The sequence below is a fragment of the Suillus discolor genome (genome assembly GCF_016758755.1).
Source record: "Suillus discolor strain FC423 chromosome Unknown F5147scaffold_117, whole genome shotgun sequence".
Classification (NCBI taxonomy): domain Eukaryota; kingdom Fungi; phylum Basidiomycota; class Agaricomycetes; order Boletales; family Suillaceae; genus Suillus; species Suillus discolor.
This window is the reverse complement of record NW_024541364.1, coordinates 20,391-43,207: the sequence shown is the minus strand read 5'-3', so window position 1 is coordinate 43,207 and position 22,817 is coordinate 20,391. Positions and strand designations below refer to the sequence as shown.

General features: G+C 47.4%; 4 protein-coding genes across 4 annotated transcripts; 2 read left to right on the top strand and 2 right to left on the bottom strand.

Moving 5' to 3' along the window:
- Nucleotides 1-155: 155 nt before the first annotated feature.
- On the bottom strand, nt 156-2,763 carry F5147DRAFT_658580 (uncharacterized protein; the record flags this gene model as incomplete). The annotated part of the gene is made up of 10 exons (XM_041434463.1): nt 156-265; nt 449-586; nt 635-882; nt 924-1,063; nt 1,114-1,320; nt 1,379-1,531; nt 1,587-1,705; nt 1,964-2,041; nt 2,100-2,117; nt 2,172-2,763. The coding sequence occupies 10 exons, from the start codon at nt 2,761-2,763 to the stop codon at nt 156-158; spliced, it is 1,803 nt and encodes a 600-aa protein (XP_041285680.1).
- A 2,063-nt stretch (nt 2,764-4,826) lies between these two features.
- Nucleotides 4,827-6,556, top strand: F5147DRAFT_658579 (uncharacterized protein; the record flags this gene model as incomplete). Its single annotated transcript, XM_041434462.1, has 6 exons — nt 4,827-4,862; nt 5,042-5,072; nt 5,524-5,765; nt 5,890-6,237; nt 6,286-6,336; nt 6,389-6,556. The coding sequence occupies 6 exons, from the start codon at nt 4,827-4,829 to the stop codon at nt 6,554-6,556; spliced, it is 876 nt and encodes a 291-aa protein (XP_041285679.1).
- A 789-nt stretch (nt 6,557-7,345) lies between these two features.
- On the bottom strand, nt 7,346-9,554 carry F5147DRAFT_658578 (uncharacterized protein; the record flags this gene model as incomplete). Its single annotated transcript, XM_041434461.1, has 10 exons — nt 7,346-7,480; nt 7,535-7,661; nt 7,770-7,906; nt 7,970-8,063; nt 8,178-8,355; nt 8,409-8,442; nt 8,478-8,491; nt 8,549-8,765; nt 9,284-9,413; nt 9,496-9,554. 10 exons carry the CDS (start codon nt 9,552-9,554, stop codon nt 7,346-7,348), a joined length of 1,125 nt encoding a protein of 374 aa, XP_041285678.1.
- Nucleotides 9,555-13,208: 3,654 nt separating this feature from the next.
- On the top strand, nt 13,209-16,632 carry F5147DRAFT_780837 (uncharacterized protein; the record flags this gene model as incomplete). The annotated part of the gene is made up of 9 exons (XM_041442524.1): nt 13,209-13,590; nt 13,642-13,875; nt 13,931-14,229; nt 14,279-14,317; nt 14,376-14,391; nt 14,467-14,741; nt 14,791-14,955; nt 15,010-15,308; nt 15,738-16,632. 9 exons carry the CDS (start codon nt 13,209-13,211, stop codon nt 16,630-16,632), a joined length of 2,604 nt encoding a protein of 867 aa, XP_041285677.1.
- Nucleotides 16,633-22,817: the final 6,185 nt, after the last annotated feature.

Here is a 22,817-nt window from a genome sequence, read left to right as displayed (position 1 = left end):
AATCTGCTCTTGATCCATACAAACCCACTTCTACCAGTCCGTCTATCGACGGTTTGCCTCATAGATGGGCTGGTCACCAGTCTACATTGCGATGTTCTCCATAGAAGTGCAAAAAGGTAAAATAGAAAATAAAGTAGACGATGTACCCTATGTACTCAGTTCAATATCGTGGTCTGGGGTCGTGGATAGCGTGGACCAATCCAGCATTCGAAGGAACGCGCAAACTCGAGTGCATATCTGCGGATGGTGTTGGCGTTCACACTTGCTGCATGGGAAACAGGGCTGTATTATTTGACATATGGAAGGGGGCAGCAAATGCGCAACATTATCTAAAACATGAACATATGAATGCCCCAGGGCACTCAACATGAATGAGGAGTACGGCTGGGGCACAAACGGATGTAATCCTCCTGCTCTACAGTGAGTGGAAAGTTATGAGAAAACAAACAATCATGGGGAGAGAATTGATGAAGCCAGCCAGGTTTGGGTTTGTAACCACCGGAATCCCAGCCACAGCGGTTGCACCGGAACTTCACGAAGTTGGCGCCTTGTCGAGGCGACCGTTTGGCTCGGATGTCCCCGGGCCCTGGATTGCATAAATGATTGCCACACCGGGGGGGAAGGCCCCACACACAACCAGAAGGAGTGGACGCTATGTATCTCCGGCTAATCAGCTGCCTTTGTTGATTCCAACAGACTAACACCACAGGGGTATGGGACAGCAAAGTCCAGCTGACAATCTCCTGCTCCAGGGCTAGCTCAACAGGCATTTGATGAATGTAGACCTGTATGATCACCCTCAGCATGAAGGGCATGACCACAGAGGGTTGAACCGAATGAGCAGTGAAGCCGATTATGAACAACAGGCGGTTGCTGAATTCACTAATGTCATCAAAAAGACCCTGGGGCAAGGGAAATCATACCTGGAGACCAATGACTTGATCGTCTCAAAATGTGAGCGCATCGTGAACGCTGGACCACAGGCCAGCAGGATCATTCCTTTCGTGCCAGTCATGTCCAGGGACCGCTTCCACAATTCTGGGCCCAAGTAATGGCGGAGCACCTGAGATCCGGGTCAACAAAAGAAAACAGGAAGAGTCAGCCTGGGCCCACCTCCGAGGCGTCCTGAGTCCAGGCATTTCCATGTTTGTCAACACTGTGCACCAACTCACCGTTCCCATAATCTGAGTGTGTGTCTAACAGAACCAACAAATCAGTCTCTCTTCTGGCCTTCACAAAGGCCAGGGCATTGCGGACACAGGCACGGACGTTAGGCAGGCAGGCAGCTCCAGTGACCAGTTCAATGTTGGTGCACTGCAACTGACACATATTTGATGTCAGTCATACATCAGCTCAGGTTAATTGAAATAATACTCACCATATTTTTGCAAGGTGAAAATTCTTCCTCCAACTGACAGCGCAACAAAAGCTCCGGGTATCCGCCAAGTTTCAAGGCGATGGTGTGAAACACCAGTGGGCGATGGGTGTGACTTCGGCCAGTGAGGTAGGCACCTTGTGCAACCACTGAGTACTGTCAACAAATCGGGGTCACCCGCAAGTCCAGGATTTAGTTGTGACTGACTCACCGGTAGTGGACTGGAGCGCCTGCGGCTCCAACATGGGGGGCACCAAAATTCACCCGGGCCTAGATTGCTGACACAGGGGTGCAAATTTGACTTCTTGAAGCACAGGGCATGAGGACAACCTGGACGGGCACATTTCTTCAACTCTCCAAAATCAGAGCAGCAGCTGCATTTAGTCATGGTGCCATCATCTTGCATCAGTGAAGACGCCTCCAGCGCCAGCGCCTCAGACCTGGAATCAGCTGTCCACAAGCTGGGAGGTCAGACTGCGGCCAACTAGATCTTTCCAGGTAAACCAGACACCCACCAGGCAACCCCTCTGCCCACCATTGGATCAGCATACGGGGGAACAACCAGAATATGACAATGTCAAGACCTACCTCCAGTGTCAATGGCCTGACTTTGGCCATGAACAACGCGCTGATTCCATGGAGACACAAGATCATCCATGTCAATATCTGATGAGGAAGCATTAGCCGCAGGTGTAGTCAAGTCAAATCATTCTCTGCTGCCTACCCATCGCATCATCAGTATCTAGGAGAAAAGAGTTGGGGAGTATTCATGGTATTCACAGCAATCTGGACTGACCACACAATATTGGGCGTGACCTGCCTTTCAAAGCCCGGCCCAGGGCCTCAGGTATTTGTTCTGTGGCGCTTCCTCTAGCACCTCCTCTAGCACCTCCTCTAGCACCCCCTCTTCCTCCTCTTCCTCCTCTTCCTCCTCTTCCTCCTCTCCTGCCCCTCCCGCCTTGTGCGACAGCGGACGTTGCAGCTGCAGTGCTGCCACTGTGCCCCCCTGCTCTCCCGCTGTCGTCCTCGTCATCATCACCTTCTTCTTCTTCTTCTTCTTCTTCATCATCATCATCATCTTCTTCCTCCTCCTCGTCACGGTCTTCGCCATTGTGATTATGGTCACCAGCTCCGCCGCCATCTCCGTTATCGTTGTCATCGTCCTCCTCCTGATCCTGGGCCTGGTCATTGACTGCATTTCGGACACGGGCAGAGCTGGATCGTGTGACACGGGAAGTGGCTGGACTGGGACCACTGGGACCTGCGTTGGCACTTGGACCTGCGTTGGCACTTGGACCTGCATTGTTGAATGCTGCGCCTATGTTGATCCTATGACCATCTCCAGCATTAGTGCCAGGTGCAGGCTGCCATTCCATCAGATCCGCCATGGTACTAAACTTCTGTGGGATGATCAGGGTAATACTACTGAGGTTCACTTACGCGCTATTTGTAACGGTTATGGTTAAAATGAAGGCACCCAGTGGTCTAGGTGATTTTTGAAATATTTAAGTTCCAAGTTCTCAAAAGTGCAAGCAATAAAATTATAATTATTTTCAACAACTGAATGTAGCAGATTTCTTCGATGTTGTTGTTTTGAAAACTTCGCCATCATTCCATCGAGAATCATGACGCTGCTCAGATCTACACAGCAAGACAGTTGGATGCACCTGTATGAAGGGCCGCGCTGGACAAAATACGAAAATCGATTTTCACAAAACCAGTGAGAAAGATCAATTGCGAGTTTCTCTTATTTCAAAATAATGAATCGAACAAAATCAGTTGTCAATTTTGTGATTTCGAAGTCTCTTGTTCAACTCTTGTTTACATTTGGCTGCATTGGGAAACGGATGACCGTAGATACAGTCGCTGCGCACACATGTACAATTTCAACCATTGTTGGGCATGGACGAACCTGGAGTCAGCAAATTCCACTACCTCTCGAGACCATACAGCAAGGTTATAATGAGCTTGGTCACCACACTCACATTGTTCTTCGAACTCAACTTGGTGATAGCGCAAGGCTTAATGCTGCCAAGCGAGTGTTTGCGGTTTATTAGCATAGTAGAAGAGGTGCTATGCATCACTCTTTGCTGTTGCGACGGCTGAGATGCCGACAAATTTAATGAAGCATGCCGATGTAGGCCGGTGTGCACTAAGAAGAAGATTAAGCTTTTGTTGCTTTTGCCTGTGAATTCAAGCCCGAGAGCGACCATTATGCACGTCATAAATCAGAAATACAAGAACACTGTAGCCAAGGATTTGTCAAGCGTAAAACGGTCTTGATTCTAGCATTCCGATCCGCATCAATGGTCATCTGCGCCCGGCTACCCCATTTAATAAGCCGAGTCGCTCCGTCATGCCACGACTGTACTCTGCGGTTAGCTAGTGTGGACGTAGTAGAACCACGAGTGCTAACGAAGGTTCCATTCGACTGAATGATAGCGTCGAAGAGCACCGGGTGCCTGGTAACAGCCACAACTTTTAGCGTCAGAATGAAATATGACATCTAAGCGGCTCACCATTTTCTATGTATCACCTCCGTCTGCTCTGCTGCATAATCTACCCACATCCACCCCAACGCCCTAACATCTGACCATCACTCCGGGTCCCTTTCATCGCTCATTATGATAGCCTCAATCCCTTTTCGTGTGCGAAGCTATTCTTGCACCTTAGACACCCTGCATGCAATGACAGACAACGGGGCAAAGCACTGACCCACTGGGAACTCCTCGCATTGCTGGCTGAAGTCACCGTACCGTATGTGGATCGATATATACTGAAGTTAGATCTGTAGAGCAACCTAAACCGAAAGCTTTCACTCACGGGAAGAGTTGGCTTGTATGATGGGCGCTTATGTAGTAAAGGAAATCGAAGGATAATACGTGATTGTCCAGAGGAAGGGAAACCTAGTGCTAAGGAGAAGGACGATTCGTTAATGATAATTCCAGGCTTTTCGAGCGAGTTTCTAGAAACCCGAGCGATGCGAGAGACCAAAAGAGTGCGTGATTGTGGTGTACACTAGGAGATATCAGCTCGAACCAAGCTGGGGTTCGTGTCCATGAGACATCTGTGACGGCCACACGTTTAATCATCGAAGAGGGATGTTCGAATTTGTCTCACCGAGTTTGAGCAGGTTCAGGGGGGGGGAATTCGTCGTGGTGTTTAGTTGGAGTTGGCATGCTCCATCCTGCTGAAGTCTACGATGTAATGTACTTCGTGTCATTGCAAAGGTTATCTGAGACCAATGTTATGGTGAGACCCAAGCCTTGGACGTTCTCACTGAATACTGACCTCGAAAGCATTGGGTGGGTGGGCCTTGGACATACAATTGCGAGTTGAAGATAGTATATTGCGCAGGAGTACTTCCAGGCTATAACTTGAGAGCTTAGGCAAAATATTTCCCAAGCCGATATCTGGGAGAGAAGAACTAATGAGACTGTAGCAATACAGAATGGCCCAGTATCGGGAGTTGAGGACGGACTGTGAGGTAGGCTGCCACATAGCATGCTTAGTCAGTGCACCAATGAGAATTTGAAGTTTTAATTGAATTTGTCGTTTGTGTTTTGCTTTTGGTTCTTTGCATTTCACTTTTCTGTTATCAAAGAACTTGGAGATCAGAATCTTTCTCACTGGTTTTGTGAAAATCGATTTTCGTATTTTGTCCAGCGCGGCCCTTCATACGCGGCCCTTCATACGTGTAAGTTTATTTTGGTGGATTTGTGCAACTTTGTCAAATCACGCGTTAAACGCAGTGAATACACATTATAATATTGTTGCCGCTGTTCTGTTGCCGCTTCTGCTGCCGTTTCTGTTGCCGTTTCTGTTGCCGCTTCTATCACTTATCAAAATCAACCAGCTAACACAATCACAGAACCCTAGCCATCAGTCTGGCCATTTTTAGAATTACACTCAGCCTTTCTGCTTCGTTGCGTCGCGTTGAATTTCCTTCCAAGCACGATGGAGGTATTTCGGTCTGTCACTTTGATGGATCTCGGCATCTACTGGGCCAGGGCCGGCACCGTGCCTCCAGATTGGCGTCCGATACTTTATCACTGCGGGGCTTATGATCCAACGCGCGACTGTTTTCCTGTCTTGCGCGGTCATCATCACATACTGTATATACCAGCCATGTCAAAACCTGTCTTTAGATTTGCACAGCACGCGATGTATGGGCTCTGGTACATGTCACTGTGCCAACGATTCGGCGAAGGCACGAGAGGAAAATTTCTCAGAGGATCTGTATATATGCACCACATACGCGAAGGCTTTTTTCGAGGAAGTCCGGAGCAAATTCTACCCTCCCCCAGATAATAGCGGGCGCCAGGTCCTACCCACATCTAATAAAATGACAAGACAGTGGTTCTCCGACGTCCTATTTTCCTGGGCGCTGGTTACTTATCATAACAGAAAGATAAGTCCTCCAGGTCCTGGCTGGTTGCCTCCAGATGATTGGGAACCGTCGATCAAATTTGGCAAGTGTCCCATTTTTTCTGGCTTTCTGCGTTATAAACTAGATCACAGATTGGGCCACTTGGTCTTCAAGGCCTGACATTGATCCTGTCATCCGATCACTTTACGGTTCTTTACCGGATCAGACAACTGACATTCTGGATTATGCAACAATGGAGCTGGAGGCCAAACTCAGCGGAAACGATTGTGCTCCGATGGTGGAGACTGATGAGGACAGTTGGCGCAACTGCCTGAGGGTTGCCCTGGAAATTTTTGAGGCCAATGTCAAAAAGGCCCAGCTTGAAGCCAATGCTAAGGCTGAAGCTGCTACAAAAGCCGCAGCTGAGACTGCTCTGCCTACACCCACGCCTCGCAATGTGCCTGTTCCTGGATCATCATCCAAGCGTCCAGCTGTATGTTTCTCATCAGAATACCCAGTATGTGGCTAATTGATTGAACAGTCCTCTGCACCTGTTGGAGTTAGGAAAATAAAGAAGGCAAAAACGCTAAAGGTTGGTCCATTGATGTCATAGTCCCACCTTCTCATCAGTATGTTGGATGCAGCCTGTTCCCAAAGATGCCGGCTCCAAGCAGCCCCCTACTCGAATTTCCAGCCGGGACAAGGGCAAGGGCAAGGCCACAGAGTCTGCCATGCCATCAGGATCTGCGTCTCAGGCGAGCAATATTATTCAAATATTTTATTTCTGCTCAACTCACACCTGGGGATGTTAGCATTCAATCCAAAACGCCTTGGGCCAGATGAGCATTTCACCATCCACACCTGGTGAGGTGACTCCATTATTCAAATTAAACTGGAATGATGTGTTAACCTCTGACTCTATGTATGGTTGGACCTTAGCAGAACAGGGTGCTATAATAGATGAGGAAGAGATGATTCAGGGAGAACACAGTTGGGCAGGATTTGTGAGCAGGGCGCCAACCAGGCCCTCTTAATGACTCTCCATTAGTTTACCCAGCGGCAGCAGTGTTTGCATGCCTAATGTGACAAATGCTTCATAATATCTCATCTCAGTGGTTACTATAGGACGGAACCTTAGGACTTAGTGAAAATCAGTGAAATGGACCTCACATCACAGAACATAATCAAAACACCCAATTAAAGACCTCACGGAGGTGCTCTCCCCAGGAATGGTCCCACCGGTCTTATAATGACACAGTGACATGGACCTCACATCACAGAACACAATCAAGTCCCCCAAGAAAAGAACTCATGGAGGCTCTCTCCCCAGGAATCGTTTCACCGGTCCTATAAGGACGCATTGATCAATATAGTGTTGTGTAGCAAATGCCTGATGCGTAGTCAGCCAATTAAAGATCGTTTATCGTTTTTCCGTAATGAGCCCTTTGGCAGATCTTGTATTAAGTATGCGACTTTCCTAGCAAATATTGATATTACAAGTTGAATGACGTGCGTATGGATAGATCTCATTAAGCCTGGGTTGATCTGGGCCCAATTCCTAACATATTCTCCGGTCCAACTCCTAAATTCCATGCCACACCTTATTTAAGTAGTTGCACATTGCTGGATATCAAAAGCTTGACCGGGGCTGGCAGTCTCTGATGAACTGTGAAGGGCTGAGTAGTGACATATCTGTAAGAGGTTGTCTCCAGATGGGAAGCATCTAATCCAGTAAGCTAAGTCAGCGTGGAATGAGTTCCACACCACATAAACTCGTAAGACCACCTTACATGGGAAGCTCGGCTGAGGTACCAACTGTGGATGCAGGCTGGTACGAGGTTCTGACTGCAGGTGTAGTCGATGAGGCTGGCAGCTGGGTACGGGCCCATGAAACAATACGACCCAAGTCCAGGAAGCCTATATGCCGGAGTTGCCGAAGGTCATGCAAAATTTTTAAACCAACCCTGCGCCAACAGTCAGAAAAATCTCAGCCTTACATTGATATCCAGTGGAACTCGGGATCACCTGGATCGAACTTGCCAATTATCCCGTATAGGTCCAAGTGCATAGGACCGCAATTCATCTTCCTGTGAATCCCCATCTTCAGTGGAGATATCTACGAACTCTCGGGCAATTCCATCCATCAAGGACACCACAGCATCCTGGATGACCCTCAGATAGATAAAAGGGTGACTTCCTGCTACCGAACTTTTTGACCGACACACTGGGCATCTCTCAAAGCCTTGGTGCAAGGCCGATTGCATTAAGCAATATATACAGGCAGCATGCCCTTCCGGGCAGTAAGTCGCTGGGGCCACACTAAGCAAGAATTAGCTGAATGGAAAGATTATATTGTCATCATGCTGACAGGACATCCCAGCATCTGGGCTTGATATGAATTTGGCAATTCGAGATATGTTGTAAACCACTTACATTGGGCACATGAAGTTTGCTTGAATTAATTGCAGAAGGTTTTCAGCTTGCGCATTAACTTCATGTACGCCCTGTTCTGTTGGTGGGGAAGGTGGTTCGGTCTGTACTTCTTGTTGAGCCCAAAATTGTGGCTGAGAGTCCATTACAGGCAACTGGAACACTTTCACAACCCGAGCTTCTGCAATGCAAAAATTTTCGGCGATAAGCTTAGATGGTCCTGTACAAACCTACCGTGATCCACCACAGGCATTGAGACCATAGCTAGCTAATAGCGATGTTTGATGAGTGTTAGAAGCAGACCTTATCTATCCCACCTTTGCTGAAATTCTGTCAGATCAATGTGACTTCTGAGGCACTAATTTGGAATGTACAGGTGCCGTGTAACGCAGCTTGTCGGAGTATCCCGGCACCACACTTCCAGCTGAGCGGAAGCTTCATTCGTGTTTCTATCTTCGTCCGAATCGAGTTGGGCATATACTGAGCATCCTCACTCGCCCTTAAAATTTTTGTCTGGACCCACCCACCACTCCCTTTTAATCCGTGTTTTACACCCGTAATTTGATTTTCCGTTATTCCATCGTCTCGAGTCTTTAAGCATTTTTTTTGAGTCAAGGAGTCATGGCATGATAGAACTCGTAAGCAGGTTTTCCCGCCCTCCCAACGGCTCCACCTGCTTGCGTCCCACCCCGAGCTAACGCTCGGTTCAGCCCAACTTAGCAGATAATGTCACTCAGCCTTTCTCGCGCCAGAGGAGGCTGGAATGTATTTCTAGTGATAAGTTAACATGTGGCGTATGACATTATTTGACTCTATATTTGACTTTATGAAGTACCACCCGGTTATTAGTTTTCTGATTTATCCTCGCAATAGAGGTGGTGACAGAAAAAGTGACAGAAGTGGAAATTGGAACGGTGACATAATTGAGACAGAAGTGGTGACAGAAACGGTGACAGAAGTGTTGACAGAAATGGTGACAGAAACTGGTGACAGAAATGGTGACAGAAACGGTGACAGAAATGGTGACAGATAGCACTACTTATATAAGCGAACCTGCGAGTTGAATCTTTTCTCTTTCAAATTTCACTGTTTCTTTCATTGACACTTACACCATCGTTGTCTTCTTTGATTGCTGTCCAGTGTATCCTGTCCTTTTGGGGCTCTGCTAGGCCCTTTTTGTGTATTTGAATTTGTTCTTCTTTCATGCCCATCATAACTGTGCCTTCCTGGGTGTTTGAACTAGAGTTTTGGATATGTCAGATACATGGTTTGCCAAACTGAATACAACCGTTTGAATCTTCCTTCGCAGTGCACGACGGACCGTTGATTATCAAGGAGATCATCCGAGTAGTTGTATTTTTGTCCAGTGCGGACCTCCATAAGTACTTGTGTTGCACGTCAAATTTTTGCCAGCTCGGCGTTTATAAATTAATTCGTAATAACCAAATGTGTCACGTTTGGTCACATTGCAAATGAAATCTCGGTATCTGGCCTAGAATAAAAGTTGCGCAATAGACGCATAATTTGATGAACAATCCAAAGGAGCCCTCTGAGTACACTGGTTTGTTCCGTAGTCCAAGTCTTAGGCCTGATTCATTCAACCCAAACAAAGTAAAATTTAGCGGTTACATATGTCTGTATGCCGCAATTGTCATAAATGCCATGTTGCCCTCAACAACTCATTCCTCTTTTACTGGTTTCCCTTCTTCTGAAACCTTTCCCAATCTGCTCATCAAACTGAATTATGCTGTTTTATGTGCCACCCTTGTGCTCCATCCTGTCAAGGCCTGGCCGTGAGTATCCTGTTTTTGAACATTCAAAATAATCGCATTGCCACTGACAAGTTACCAGGAAATTAGAAAATTGGAATCAGGGACTCAAGGTGGCACCAGAAAAAGGTGACAGAAGTGGAAACAGAAATTCAGACAGAAGTAGGGACAGAAACATTCAGAAACGGTGACAGAAACAGTAACAGAATTGAGACGGGTTGACAGAAACGGTGACAGAATTGGGACGGGTTGACATAAACGGTGACAGAAACAGTAGCAATAATTGGGACAAAAACGGCGACAGGAATTGGCACATAAGTAGCGACAGAAACAACCACAAATATGGCAACAGACAAATATAGGCCATGACTCTTGTAATCTACATGATGTTTTGCACTCAAATTCTCTGAGTGCAGAGCCTCCATGAAGTGAATCACATTGCCCAATATCATAGACTCCAGGCTATGCCACCTAAGATTCACATGTCAATGTTCAACCTGTGTTGACCATGATATCTTATTCTGATGGGTATCAGTGATAACACGCCCCAAATCCTGATTGCGCTCTGGGGCCTGCAACACTCAGTTTTATCATATCTGCGGACCATCCAAAATATTTGCATTCAAGTAATACAGAGGTTGTAGTCAAGTACACCCCAGTGTAAACATCTTTCCCAATATCAGACACTCCTGGCTACTCCACCTAAGATTCACATGATCGCCAACCTGTGGGGACCATGATATCTGACAGTGCTATCATCCAAGGGAGTGTCATATCCAAAGCCCAAGTGTAAACATCTTTCCCAATATCATACACTCCGGGCTACCCCACCTAAGATTCACATGATCGCCATCTTGTGGGGACCATGCTATCTGACAGTGCTATCACCCAAGGGAGTGTCATATCCAAAGCCCAAGTGTAAACATCTTGCCCAATATCAGACACTCCGGGCTACCCCACCTAAGATTCACATGATCGCCATCTTGTGGGGACCATGCTATCTGACAGTGCTATCACCCAAGGGAGTGTCATATCCAAAGCCCAAGTGTAAACATCTTTCCCAATATCAGACACTCCGGGCTACCCCACCTAAGATTCACATGATCGCCATCTTGTGGGGACCATGCTATCTGACAGTGCTATCACCCAAGGGAGTGTTATATCCAAAACTCTAGCTCAAACACCCATCCATACACCCAATATCTGCCCATATTGCCCAACATGAGATACTCCAGGCCACCCCACTGGAGAATTATTCAAAGCCATGGTTTAAATACCCAACATTAGATATATCACATTCAACATACCCCAGAAAAGGCCTCATAGAGGCACCATCCCAGGAGGAGTCCAACCAGCCTCATAGAGGCACAGTACAGTGGACAGGAAGACACAGTCAAGCTAACAATACCCCAGGACAGGCCTCATGGAGGCACCATCCCAGGAGGAGTCCAACCAGCCTCATAGAGGCGCAGTTCAGTAGACAGGAAGACAGAGCCAGATCAACAATACCCCAGGACAGGCCTCATAGAGGCACCATCCTAAGAGGAGTCCAACCAGCCTCATAGAGGCGCAGTTCAGTGGACAGGGAGACAGAGCCAGACCAACAATACCCCAGGACAGGCCTCATAGAGGCACCATCCCAGGAGGAGTCCAACCAGCCTCATAGAGGCACAGTACTAGTGGACAGGAAGACACAGTCAAGCTAACAATACCCCAGGACAGGCCTCATAAAGGCACCATCCCAGGAGGAGTCCAACCAGCCTCATAGAGGCGCAGTTCAGTGGACAGGGAGACAGAGCCAGACCAACAATACCCCAGGACAGGCCTCATAGAGGCACCATCCCAGGAGGAGTCCAACCAGCCTCATAGAGGCGCAGTTCAGTGGACAGGGAGACAGAGCCAGACCAACAATACCCCAGGACAGGCCTCATAGAGGCACCATCCCAGGAGGAGTCCAACCAGCCTCATAGAGGCGCAGTTCAGTGGACAGGGAGACAGAGCCATACCAACAATACCCCAGGACAGGCCTCATAGAGGCACCATCCCAGGAGGAGTCCAACCAGCCTCATAGAGGCGCAGTTCAGTGGACAGGGAGACAGAGCCAGACCAACAATACCCCAGGACAGGCCTCATAGAGGCACCATCCCAGGAGGAGTCCAACCAGCCTCATAGAGACATAGTTATACTGGACAAGAAAGGGAAGAAGAAGACCACATCCAAGGTCCCAGGCCAGGCCTCATAGAGACACCAACACAGGGAAGTCCAACCAGCCTCATAGAGACATGGTGATACTGCACAAGAAAAATAATTATAATATTCTAGACACAAATCAAAGAAAGAAAGAACTTTGTCAGGTAAGTGACAGTAAAAGAAGAGAACAAACATAGAAAAGATTTGGTTCAAGTTCGCTTTTTTTGCTTATGTCAGCAGTGCCAAACAAAGCCACACATTATTACAATTTTCGCATTTTTGTCTATATCACAGGTAACACACCACAGCTTATCATTGAATCATATATAGCATAACAACCATAGAATATAAGAGCTTTGTATGTGACAGTAGTAACAGAGCAGATGATAGACACAGAAAAGATCAGGTTCAATTTCGCATTTTTGCTGATATCAACAGGGCCAAATAAAGCCCCATTTGAACATAGCACAATTTTCGCATTTTTGCGTATCTGAATACTGACATAACACAGCTTACAAGATAATGACAGCGATAGCAAAGATGAAAAGAAGAGAAAAGATCTGGTTCAGGTCCGCATTTTGGCTTATATCAGCAGTGCCAAAAAACAGCCACATGTGACCCATTTTCAATGGAAGAATTTTCGCATTGTCGTCTATATAAATACTTACAAACAACACCCTATCATAGGCACAAAAATCTCAAATTTGCAGTTACTACACTTTCCTGTACACAACTTCAAAGTTGCGGACACTAGCACTGTACAGTGTACACTGTTATATGCAAAAATCTCAAAATCACATTTTCTAATCATTGAAGTGTCAATCACTACACTTCAGGCTGTGCGTCTCTTCTCCCCCTGCACCTTCTTGTGCCTTTTCGTTTCTCTATACCACAGTCTAACTTATCATATAGAACTCAATCCTCCCAAGCTCTTCTTCTCCCCTCCTTACTCTCATGATTTAAGAAGCGCTCCTACGCAAACATAGCCTCCACACGTACGAAGGACATCTGGCCTACATGTGATGCCCTTCTCGCTTACGAACAAGCGCTTGAGCAGGAAGAAATTGTAGATGTCATGTTCGCCGGGAACTTTGCAGCAGTGGGAGCTGAGAGGGAATTTAAGACTCCAGCCGCGGATGAGCTTCGATTCAAGACACCAGTAACACCAAGTGCTGCACCTGGAGCACCACAGACATCAATTTCTACGAAGACTGTGCAGACATCTGTATCAAACACCTTTGCAACACCTGCTTCAAGTAGCAAGGGCAGGCCACAATCCAGATCTGGTGTGTCTGGCAACACTGAGAAATCAGACTCCGTGCGCGTGCGTGGGGCGCGACTAGTGAAGGAGATTTTCGAGGAGGTGTATCCGCACTGGCAGGCCCTGGTAAAGATGAAGAATGAAGGTGGTCTTGAGGGGAAAGAGAGAGGCTATGGATTAGAGAGGTTTGAGAGTGGTGTGTATATTCCATCCACCACATGCACCCACTTGCTTAACTTTTTTGTAGGGCACGTTCTAACTCGTCTCGTCTGTAAAGGCGCACATGCGCTCGGTATTCTCGGGGAACACGAATATGAACTCAATGTTCTCGAGTCCCTGCTTGCGCAGAGGTGGTGGCGTCGTGGACGACGGGGGAGGTGGTACGAGCGCTGGGCACTGATCCTAGAGAAACATGTAGTCAGATATGATGACGCTCTTTTGGCATGCCTCGATGCTCTTAAAGATGATGATACACATATTGGTGGATTGGGATCCTGATGCTAATGTTTGTTGCGTCCTGACTAATTACCGGATAGTATTTCGTCCCAAACTTGACCGCCGCTTGACAGCTCTTGAAAAAAAGCTCAAAGTTGAGCCTGCAGATCGGCATACGAGCGAATGGAACCTCCAACCCCTTGTGTTAGTCTCCTTGGAAGGAGTACGCGTGCGCCACCGTGCAGCGAGTTTAAAACTCGACCGTTCGGGGAGGAATATCAATGATAGTGCCAAATCAAAAGTTTCTATCACTCAAGCGGGAGACATTACTAAATTTTTGTCACCAAAAAAGCCTGGCGTGACAAAAGTGGATGCGACGCCTGTATCGATCAAAGCCGAGGTAAGTTGTCGCATTCTGGATGAGAAACCAAATATTGACCTCTTCCTAGGTAAGTGAACGGAAAGAGGAGAAAGGAAAGTTCATCTGGGTTGGACAAGATGGACTAGAAGTGAATGTCGAGACACTAGCACTTCAATGGTACGAAGACCAAGGGTTCAAAGGGTATGTCTATCTTTCGCCTTTCTCGCCTTCCACCCTTATGATCGCTCAATTCCGCGGCATACACTCGGAAACTAGAATCATCACTACCTATCCTCTTCTGGGATATCATCTTCCTCCCCATTCCCGGTGCCTTCGAGACCCCTTTCCAGACTGCACCGTTGGATATCGCAGAAGAAGCATTCTATCATGCTCGACGAGATCCCATCGAAACAAGGCTCAAGGAACTCGAGGATGGACAAGGAGAGGAGATTGTGAACCGAGTAGAAGCAGAGCATAGAGCACGCAAGATGTGGTGCATAGGTGTAGATTGGGAACTGGTAGAGGAAGGTGAGATTGTAAAGATAGTTCGTGTGAGTGTAAATTCCGTTATGGGAAGGCCGGTAATTGATGCAGTCATAGCGTCTTGGCGGAACAGCGTTGTCTGTGATATGTCACATTGTTTGTGAAGACTATGCTGGGCGCTGCTCTGGCGGTCCAGATCTCTTTATGTGGAATGCGGATACAGGAAAATGCAAGTTCGTCGAGGTTAAGGGCCCAGGTAATAGTCTTCAGGAAAATCAAAAGGTCATTATCAGCGAGTCGTCGGGCACGTATCTCAGCTGACAATAAACGCTAAAGCTCTGGATCGACGTCCTTCTCCGAGCCGGGACAGCTGTGGAGTTGTGTTCAGTTCACCAACAAGGTAAAGGGGATGAAAACAAGACGGGGAAGAAGGGGAAGCCAAAGGGAAGCACTAAGAAGCGGCGAGGCAAAGCCAAGGATATGGTTGAATCCGACGATGAAGAAGATGAGGTGCAGCGCATGTACGAATCTGAGGATGACGCTGATGCTTTGCCCGTTGCACCAATCCCCATATACATGGACGACGAGTTTCTGTGGGCGAGATCGGACAAGGAGTACTATGTCTCGCTGTCCAGGTACGTGTCTTTGGCACACACTGGCAATTCGCTATCTTTCCCAGTCTAACGACAAAAGCAGAAAAGATTACAAACTGCATCGGCTGTTAAACCTAGTATTTCCAATCCACCAGCAAACTCCTCTCCTGTACGTGCTCGTGCCAGAGTAGCCTCAAATGTTCGTTCTCCCCTCCGACCTGTGACGGCTGCTGTACCGAGAAAGAATGGGATATCATCAATAAAATCACCCATTTCTGGGACATCTAAGAAGCAAAATTCTCTCGAGACCAGTACGCCAACTAGGCGTGTCTCAAATTGAGGTGCTTTCTCACCGTTGAGGAATCCTATATCACCGCATGGTGGCAGGAGCACCGAAAGTTCTAGTGAGTTACCTTTTATGCAGTATACATGTAGAGAACGCTAACTTGCCTCTCAAAAACTAGTAACTAGTGCACTACGCAGTAGTGTGTCCACATCGCGAGAAAACATCTTTGATGATGCAAGTGGTATCCCAGTGCGATTGAATACACGGGCCGCATCTTCCCAAAAGTCTAGGCTTTTGGATATCCATGCACACCCTGCTGAGTCGATCTCCACTAGACTGGCTTTGATGCGCACAGACAAAACGAGAGAGACGAGGGTTGCTTTTGGATCATCCACTCGTTCTGAGATTACAAGGACGTCGTCGAATTTAACTGTTGGTACGAGAACCAAAGGGTCTTCGCTAAAGCGCGCCCCGTCGACAATATCGATCTCTTCATCGAAGACGAGAGAAAGCGCTCGCTCAAAGACGCCTGCCAATGAAGACGAGGACGCACGCACAGAAATCTTGTCTCCGGATTTACCCATAGACCCTGTAACCCCCGTGACCGACATGAAGAGACAGTCAACAAAAATAGTTGTTGAAGCCCAGAAACCAAAGGTAAGAACAAATGCAGGGAGGACGAGGACAGAGACGGGCAGCACAGGCCTTAATGCTATCGGTACCGCAAAGTCCAGGGGAAGTAAGGATAAGGGAAAGGGCAACGAAGTTCATGTGGATGCGGAAGATGCTGGCAAGTATGAGGAATTAAACGCCGTGGAAGAAGACGAAGAAGAGGCGCAAGTGACTCACGAGCGCGAGCTCTCGATGCAAGTTTCCCCTCGCCGACCCGTGGAACAGACCTGGGTTCCATCACCGCTCCGGCAAAACTCAGGCACATTCCCTATGCAATCTGGAGCAAGTGGTGCGTACGAGCTCTTCCGGGGGCTCATTGCGGACATGCAGACCAAGAACCACGCAGACGTAAAAGCGCTGCACGTTGATATGCTGCGAATGGGGCGCGGGCTTCGGCAGGAGATGTAGGGGTGGGGTGGGGAGGTGAAAAAGCTGAGGGAGGAGAATCAGAGGTTGCGGGAAGAAAATGATAGGTTGAGGAGAGGATACTGAGCGTCCCTCGAGTTATTTTTTGGGGGTAGACCGATGTATTGGTTTGTATGATACCCTTTCGCAATACACTAGTGTAGCCAGTAGGATGTTGTATGATCCTTTCCGGTGCTCCGCTTCTCTCCAACAATACGATGTACTCCAATCGGATCATTCTGTACGTCTCAAGGAATCAATTGACAATGTATAAGCCAACGCATGATGGAGGGATTGGCATTGTATTTACATAACCGACGAATTTCAGTGACTGCCAACACGATCACAAACTCAATACTACATTGAGCTGTTAACTCCCCATTTCATTGAGACACGGCCCCCAACAACCAAAACCTCACAATAGAGCTCCACTGAGTACGCCACTCGCCAAGTTGAACCATTGCCCCACCGTTTCATTTACGAGGAAATCTTCAGAGCTGCCAGTGCATGAGGTCCTCGTGATCAAACGGTGGACCTTGTCCTCTGGCGCGTGGTGAGGCATACCGGAGTGCAATCTGTGGAGAAGGGCACAGGCAAACTCTCCATCAGGGATCCGAATCCTGCATGCACGCGAGTGGCTTATACAACAATGAGATGTAGCCTTCAGTCCAGATACTAACGAGTATTGTCCAATGGTGTCGGCAGGACAATGTGATAGATCCGTAGCTGGACGACATGCTCGATGTCAAGGAAATACTTCAGCGCAAATATCCACTGCTTGATTGACTAATATCAATCAGAATATTCTATAACCTAGAACAAGTGAGGCTTGAGAGTCTCATCTGACAAAATTGGGAGGATAGTGCACACACGGTGAGCCTGCATCCTTACAACAACGTTGTTGATGAGTGCATCCTTCAGCTTCGGAAATATGGGCCTGGACAACATTAATGAGATCGAATGCGTAGTGAATACAAGACAAACCTTTCCCCAGACTAAGACCGTAGAATAAGTTGAACTTGAAGACTTCTCGGTCCGCAGCCAGCGTTCTCTGTTCAGTGGTGGGATGCCTCTTCCATCGGACGCTCTACTCATAATTCACCACCCACCCGGAGACTCTGCAACATACTTTAAATAGTTCGACGCCTGCTATATCGATAGCAGTTTGTATGCTTAGCCTCGCGCGTATATGGGCCAGTTCAGCATCTCTCACACCATGTCCGCATGCGATCAGACTTGTAATCGCGGAATAAATTGGCTTGCAGTGCTCAGGAGAAACTATGCAATGGAGCAAAGCTGCCACTTTCAAGAACCAACGATGCTGGCAGGAACGAACATCTCATTCTCCCTCAGCCTGACCTGGACAGTGCTGTTACCACAGCCAATCAATATCAAGCGATTAATTCATTACATTCATGTTATCACTTATCAGTACAATATACATGCAGGAAGAGATCTCAGGTGAACTGAGTTGAACGTGGCCGGGAAATCATGACAGGTAGAAACACAGTAAAAGCGGCCATGGCGCCTGCTGACGAAAGCTCCTGGAAGAAGCGCTGAAGATGATCTGTATGCAGGACACCACGTGTCTACAGCAAAGGGTTCAGGGTCAGTATCTTACATAAGATGCAACATCACCAAAATCTCCCATTCCAGAGATGTTAATCTAAGGTCGCATCAGCCCTTAGAAGGCCTCTAAGGGACGGCAGGCGTATCAGGTCCCAGGGTCCGCTTATCTGGTCATACCTTTCAGTGTCTCGGTTAGCAAGAGTACTGAATACTGAGGGAACAGCAATCACTTACATGCGCTATAGTGAGTAGTCGCTAAGTTGAACTTAACGACTACTCACTTCAACTTAACAGCTACTCACTATAGCGCATGTAAGTGATTGCTGTTCCCTCAGTATTCAGTACTCCTGCTACCGAGACACTGAACAAGATTGAATGGCGGTTACCACCCACAAAGCATCCACAAAAGCGCCCGCCCAGCCTGTTGAACTGACACTCAAGGGTCATGAGGAAGCTGTGCAAGAAGTAGCTTTCATCCTTGGTACCTGTCTCCTCGTCACTGGCTCGGCCGACAAGAGTCTTCGGGTGTGGGATCTGGACACAGGGAAACAAGTGGAAGAGCCCTTATTGGGACACGATGGCAGAGTCCGCATGGTCTCGGCATCCTCTGATGGACGTTCGATTGTGAGTGGAAGCAGGAATGGGAGCATTCTGGTCTGGGAAGTTGTGACAAACAAGAGAGAGCTCAAAATAGTGCCCGTCTCGTTTAAGGGCCATGAAGATGAGGTTCATGGCATCATATTTGCACCGGAAAACAAGACATTTGCAAGTGCATCATGGGACAAAACAGTATGCGTGTGGAAGAGGGAGACAGGAAAAATAGTCCTCGGACCACTCAAAGTGGGCAATGATGCAAACTCGGTGTCGTACTCCCCGGATGGGACGAAACTAGCAGCAGGCACAGATGAGCACATCATCATTTGGAATTCAGCAAGTGGAGAAGAGTTGCTGAAAATGGAACGGCGGGCATACAGAGTCGCATTCACTCCAGATGGTCTCCATCTTGTCAGTGGAAACTGGAAAGACATCCAAATATCAAATGCTACCACCGGAGACATCATCAAACAGTTCGACGCACACACAGACCGCAACTTTTCCTCACTAGCCATTGCTCCCAATGGCACCAAATTTGGCACCACGTCATACGACAAGACGACACGGTTTTTTGACCTGATTACTTTCGAACCCATCGGCGAGCCACTCGAGCACCCTGATGCCGTCACGTGTGTGGCATTTTCTGAGGACAGCAAACTCATCGCAACTGGCTGTTGGGACGGACATGTTCGCACATGGGCAGCTCCTCTCAGCGGTGGGTCCGGGAAGGAGCTCCAACAGGTGAGCAAATAATCTCATCGTATCATACTTCACGCCTGCTGACCTGTCATATAGTCCACTCAGAAAATTCTTAATGTACGCTGCTTTCACGCTCGTTGTTTTATGCAATCCCTAATTTCAGTCCTGCAGAAACCCATCCCAGACCCATGGTCTCGCCCAAAACGCGCTCCAATACCGACTAATAGATTCTTCGATGATGTAAGTCCATATGATACAGTAGATTTGATGCACGTCTCACCATCCTTTGACAGTTTGATCCAACTGGAGGCAACAATCGCGCCGGCACTACACGCAACATCAAAGGTCCCAAGATCAAAAACATGATAGATCGTATCTTTTCTCGCTCCTCCGCTTCCCAGGACCAAACTCCTTGTCCACTCGGGGCTCCCCTTGTGGACGTCTTTGCAACACGAGGCAAATATGTAAGGTTTCCTGACTTTTCGACATCCATGTAGTGACATTGATATTGTCTCGCAGCGCACCGCTAACCCCCACAGTGGAAAAAGGGATAAGTTGTTGAAGGCACAACGTCCTCCTCGCAACTGGCAAGCACATGCCGGTGCCTCAAACAGCAGCACACCACCAGTGGAGACATCCATTGTAGTCAATGAAACTGCGCCAGAAACGTTGCAAACTGGAAGTACCAGACCCTCTTCCCCACTAGACGTCGCACATGCCCCACACAGCAGCTGCTTTGCAGTCAAACCCAGTTTTACCAGTCCGTCTATCGACGGTTTGACTCATAGAAGGGCTGGTTACCAGTCTAATCACAATGCCCTGCATTCCAGGCATGTGTATTATAATATTTTGTCTGCATCGTCATCTAGACGTTCTCCCGTGTCCATAGTAAGTGAAACTGCAAGGCAATTCTTTCTCTCGATAATTGTAAGCTTTATTGGAACAGTCGTGGAAGTATTGAATATTTGTAAGGATTCGGGAAATGGTTTCTGGTGCGTGCACGACAACGTCGTCGAAGGTGGTCGAGAACGAATCGGAGAGGTTTTGATTTCTATGATATTGTGCCATGGTTTGAGAAGAGCTAGCATTGAAGCACAATATAGTTCGTAGTGCTCAATGTCGTTTGCTGGAGGAAACCACTGACCTGGAACATGTGGCATTGTCTCATGTCCTTCAGCCTGCTCGAAGGACACGAACATGGCCAATATCTTCTTTGTATGGGACATGTATTTATACTTGTTCCATCTTTTTTTGTGTATTGAAGAAGGATCCGCGTTTCAGCGCATACTATCTGTAATTACGACGTCACACTATTGTAGGTATTTAGGAAGAATTAGAGATAGCTAAATTTTTCTAGTTCATCCCCTCGGTCAATATGATTATGAATTTGATCCCTGACGCAGAGAATTCCTCCATGCAGTTCAGGCCAAGAGAGAGATGGTCATCTGAGAAGCGTGACCGCATGTTGAAGAGTAAAATAACTTTAGTTCTGTTGAGATCCTACTAGCATATGTGATTTGCTTACCTATGTTCCTGAAGGATAGGAAAACAACGTTTCAGCAGACTGACGACTGAATTCCAACAAATAGTTTGACAAGTGATGCGAAACATATCGATCATTCCAGCCCGTCAGGTATGGCACAACTTCAGGTGCACTAAATTCTTGCTCTTGACTCAGAGCGTTCGCACATCGTTGAATTGGATGCTTATCAACTTGATGAAGGTCTGCACTTTGTCTCTCATTGTCTCGATAAACACGCCTGATGTCATTCTCTGCTGAAACAATTTTCTTTATCGCATTAATATTGCTACTTTCCTTAGGCCAAACAAGTCACAGCTTAGCTTGTGGTCGGTCATATGATTTTTATTGGCACCCGGCAGTCTTCACACAACAACCTTACATTTGTCCCATGTCATCCCTATGACAGCAAACCGTCCATGCTATAAGTATGTTTGTTTGATGCCCGTCCAGGTATTTGTGTCTTCACTGTTCTCATCCATCACATTGTTTACTATCAATTCTTGTAATGGGGATCCTAGTTATCTATGTGCTACCGCAGTCAGTGATGATCCTGCATGGTTTTTCTTTCCTGATGACCATTATTACATGTACCTTGCTGACTTTCCCGCAATGTGGTCATACAGGCGGCTTTCCAACTTCCTATTGTCTTTGTCCGGAATAAGCATACCTGCCGCATCAGTTGCACTTCTGATGCTTACGCGCAAAGTTGGGTGCACCACCTAAAGAGGCTATGTTTGCTGGTTATCTGCCTTTTGATCGATGCCATGTGCCCTCTGTTTGTGTCCTGCAGATATATCATCAGACTTTATCCACGGTGAAAAGGCGCGAATAATTGGGACACAAACAGTATGAATTCTGGAGTACGAAATTTATTCCTCATATTTGTATTATTGTACGGACATGTTACGTGACTGCTGCCCAATCAAAAGTCTATTAACGATACAACAAAATTTGAAGTTACCTTATGTGGATAAGTTCCCATGTTCACGTGCATACAAAGTATGGGAAATTTGACCTAGGGGGAAGGGGTTGTTGCTGTTGTTCAGGTGCTGAAAAGATCAGAAATTTACGCACCTCAGGCAGCAGTTTTTGGAGGCAAAAGGTAGGCTTTCAGGCCAGGTTCCTATGTTATGGGAAACCAGCCTGAAAGGCCCATGATTCTCCAATGTAATTTAGGATCTGTTCTAAAAATAATATCATACCTCGTTGCCCTCCCGCTGGGCTGCTCGCGTGCTTCACCTCCAGGACCTGGATACCTCACGCTGCTCTTGAGCCCCAAAGACCCCCCCACCTCAATGTGGATTTTTGCATACTATGTATTTTAATTAAAAAGTAGAAATGTGCAAGTTATTTCCTACCTTCATTTCTATGGCTCCGCGCTCAGATACTCGTGCAGTGCAGTTCACTACGTCTGGGCTGGGTGTTCAGTTTGTCAGTCCACAGAAACCAAGAGACAAACACAGAGCCCAGACATTAGTTGAACTCCCTGGGGACTCGCATTGATCGCAAAGGTCATGGACAACTAATTTAGCACTGCACCTTCCCGCTACTTTATACCTTCTGTGGTGCCCAGCGTTCACTAGCACCGTTTTCGCTATGAGTCCCGTGATGTAACAGGCAGGTGTTGTACCTCTGGCGCATCCTTTCATACATCTGCACATCCGAGTCCTCTTGGACCTCCAGCACATCCTCTCGGACCTCCAGCACGTCCCTCTCAAAGCACCATCCCACACCTACAGGATTCCCTCTCATTCCTGCACACCATCTTGTGCCTTCAGCACCCATCTACCAGGTTTCGAGCTCG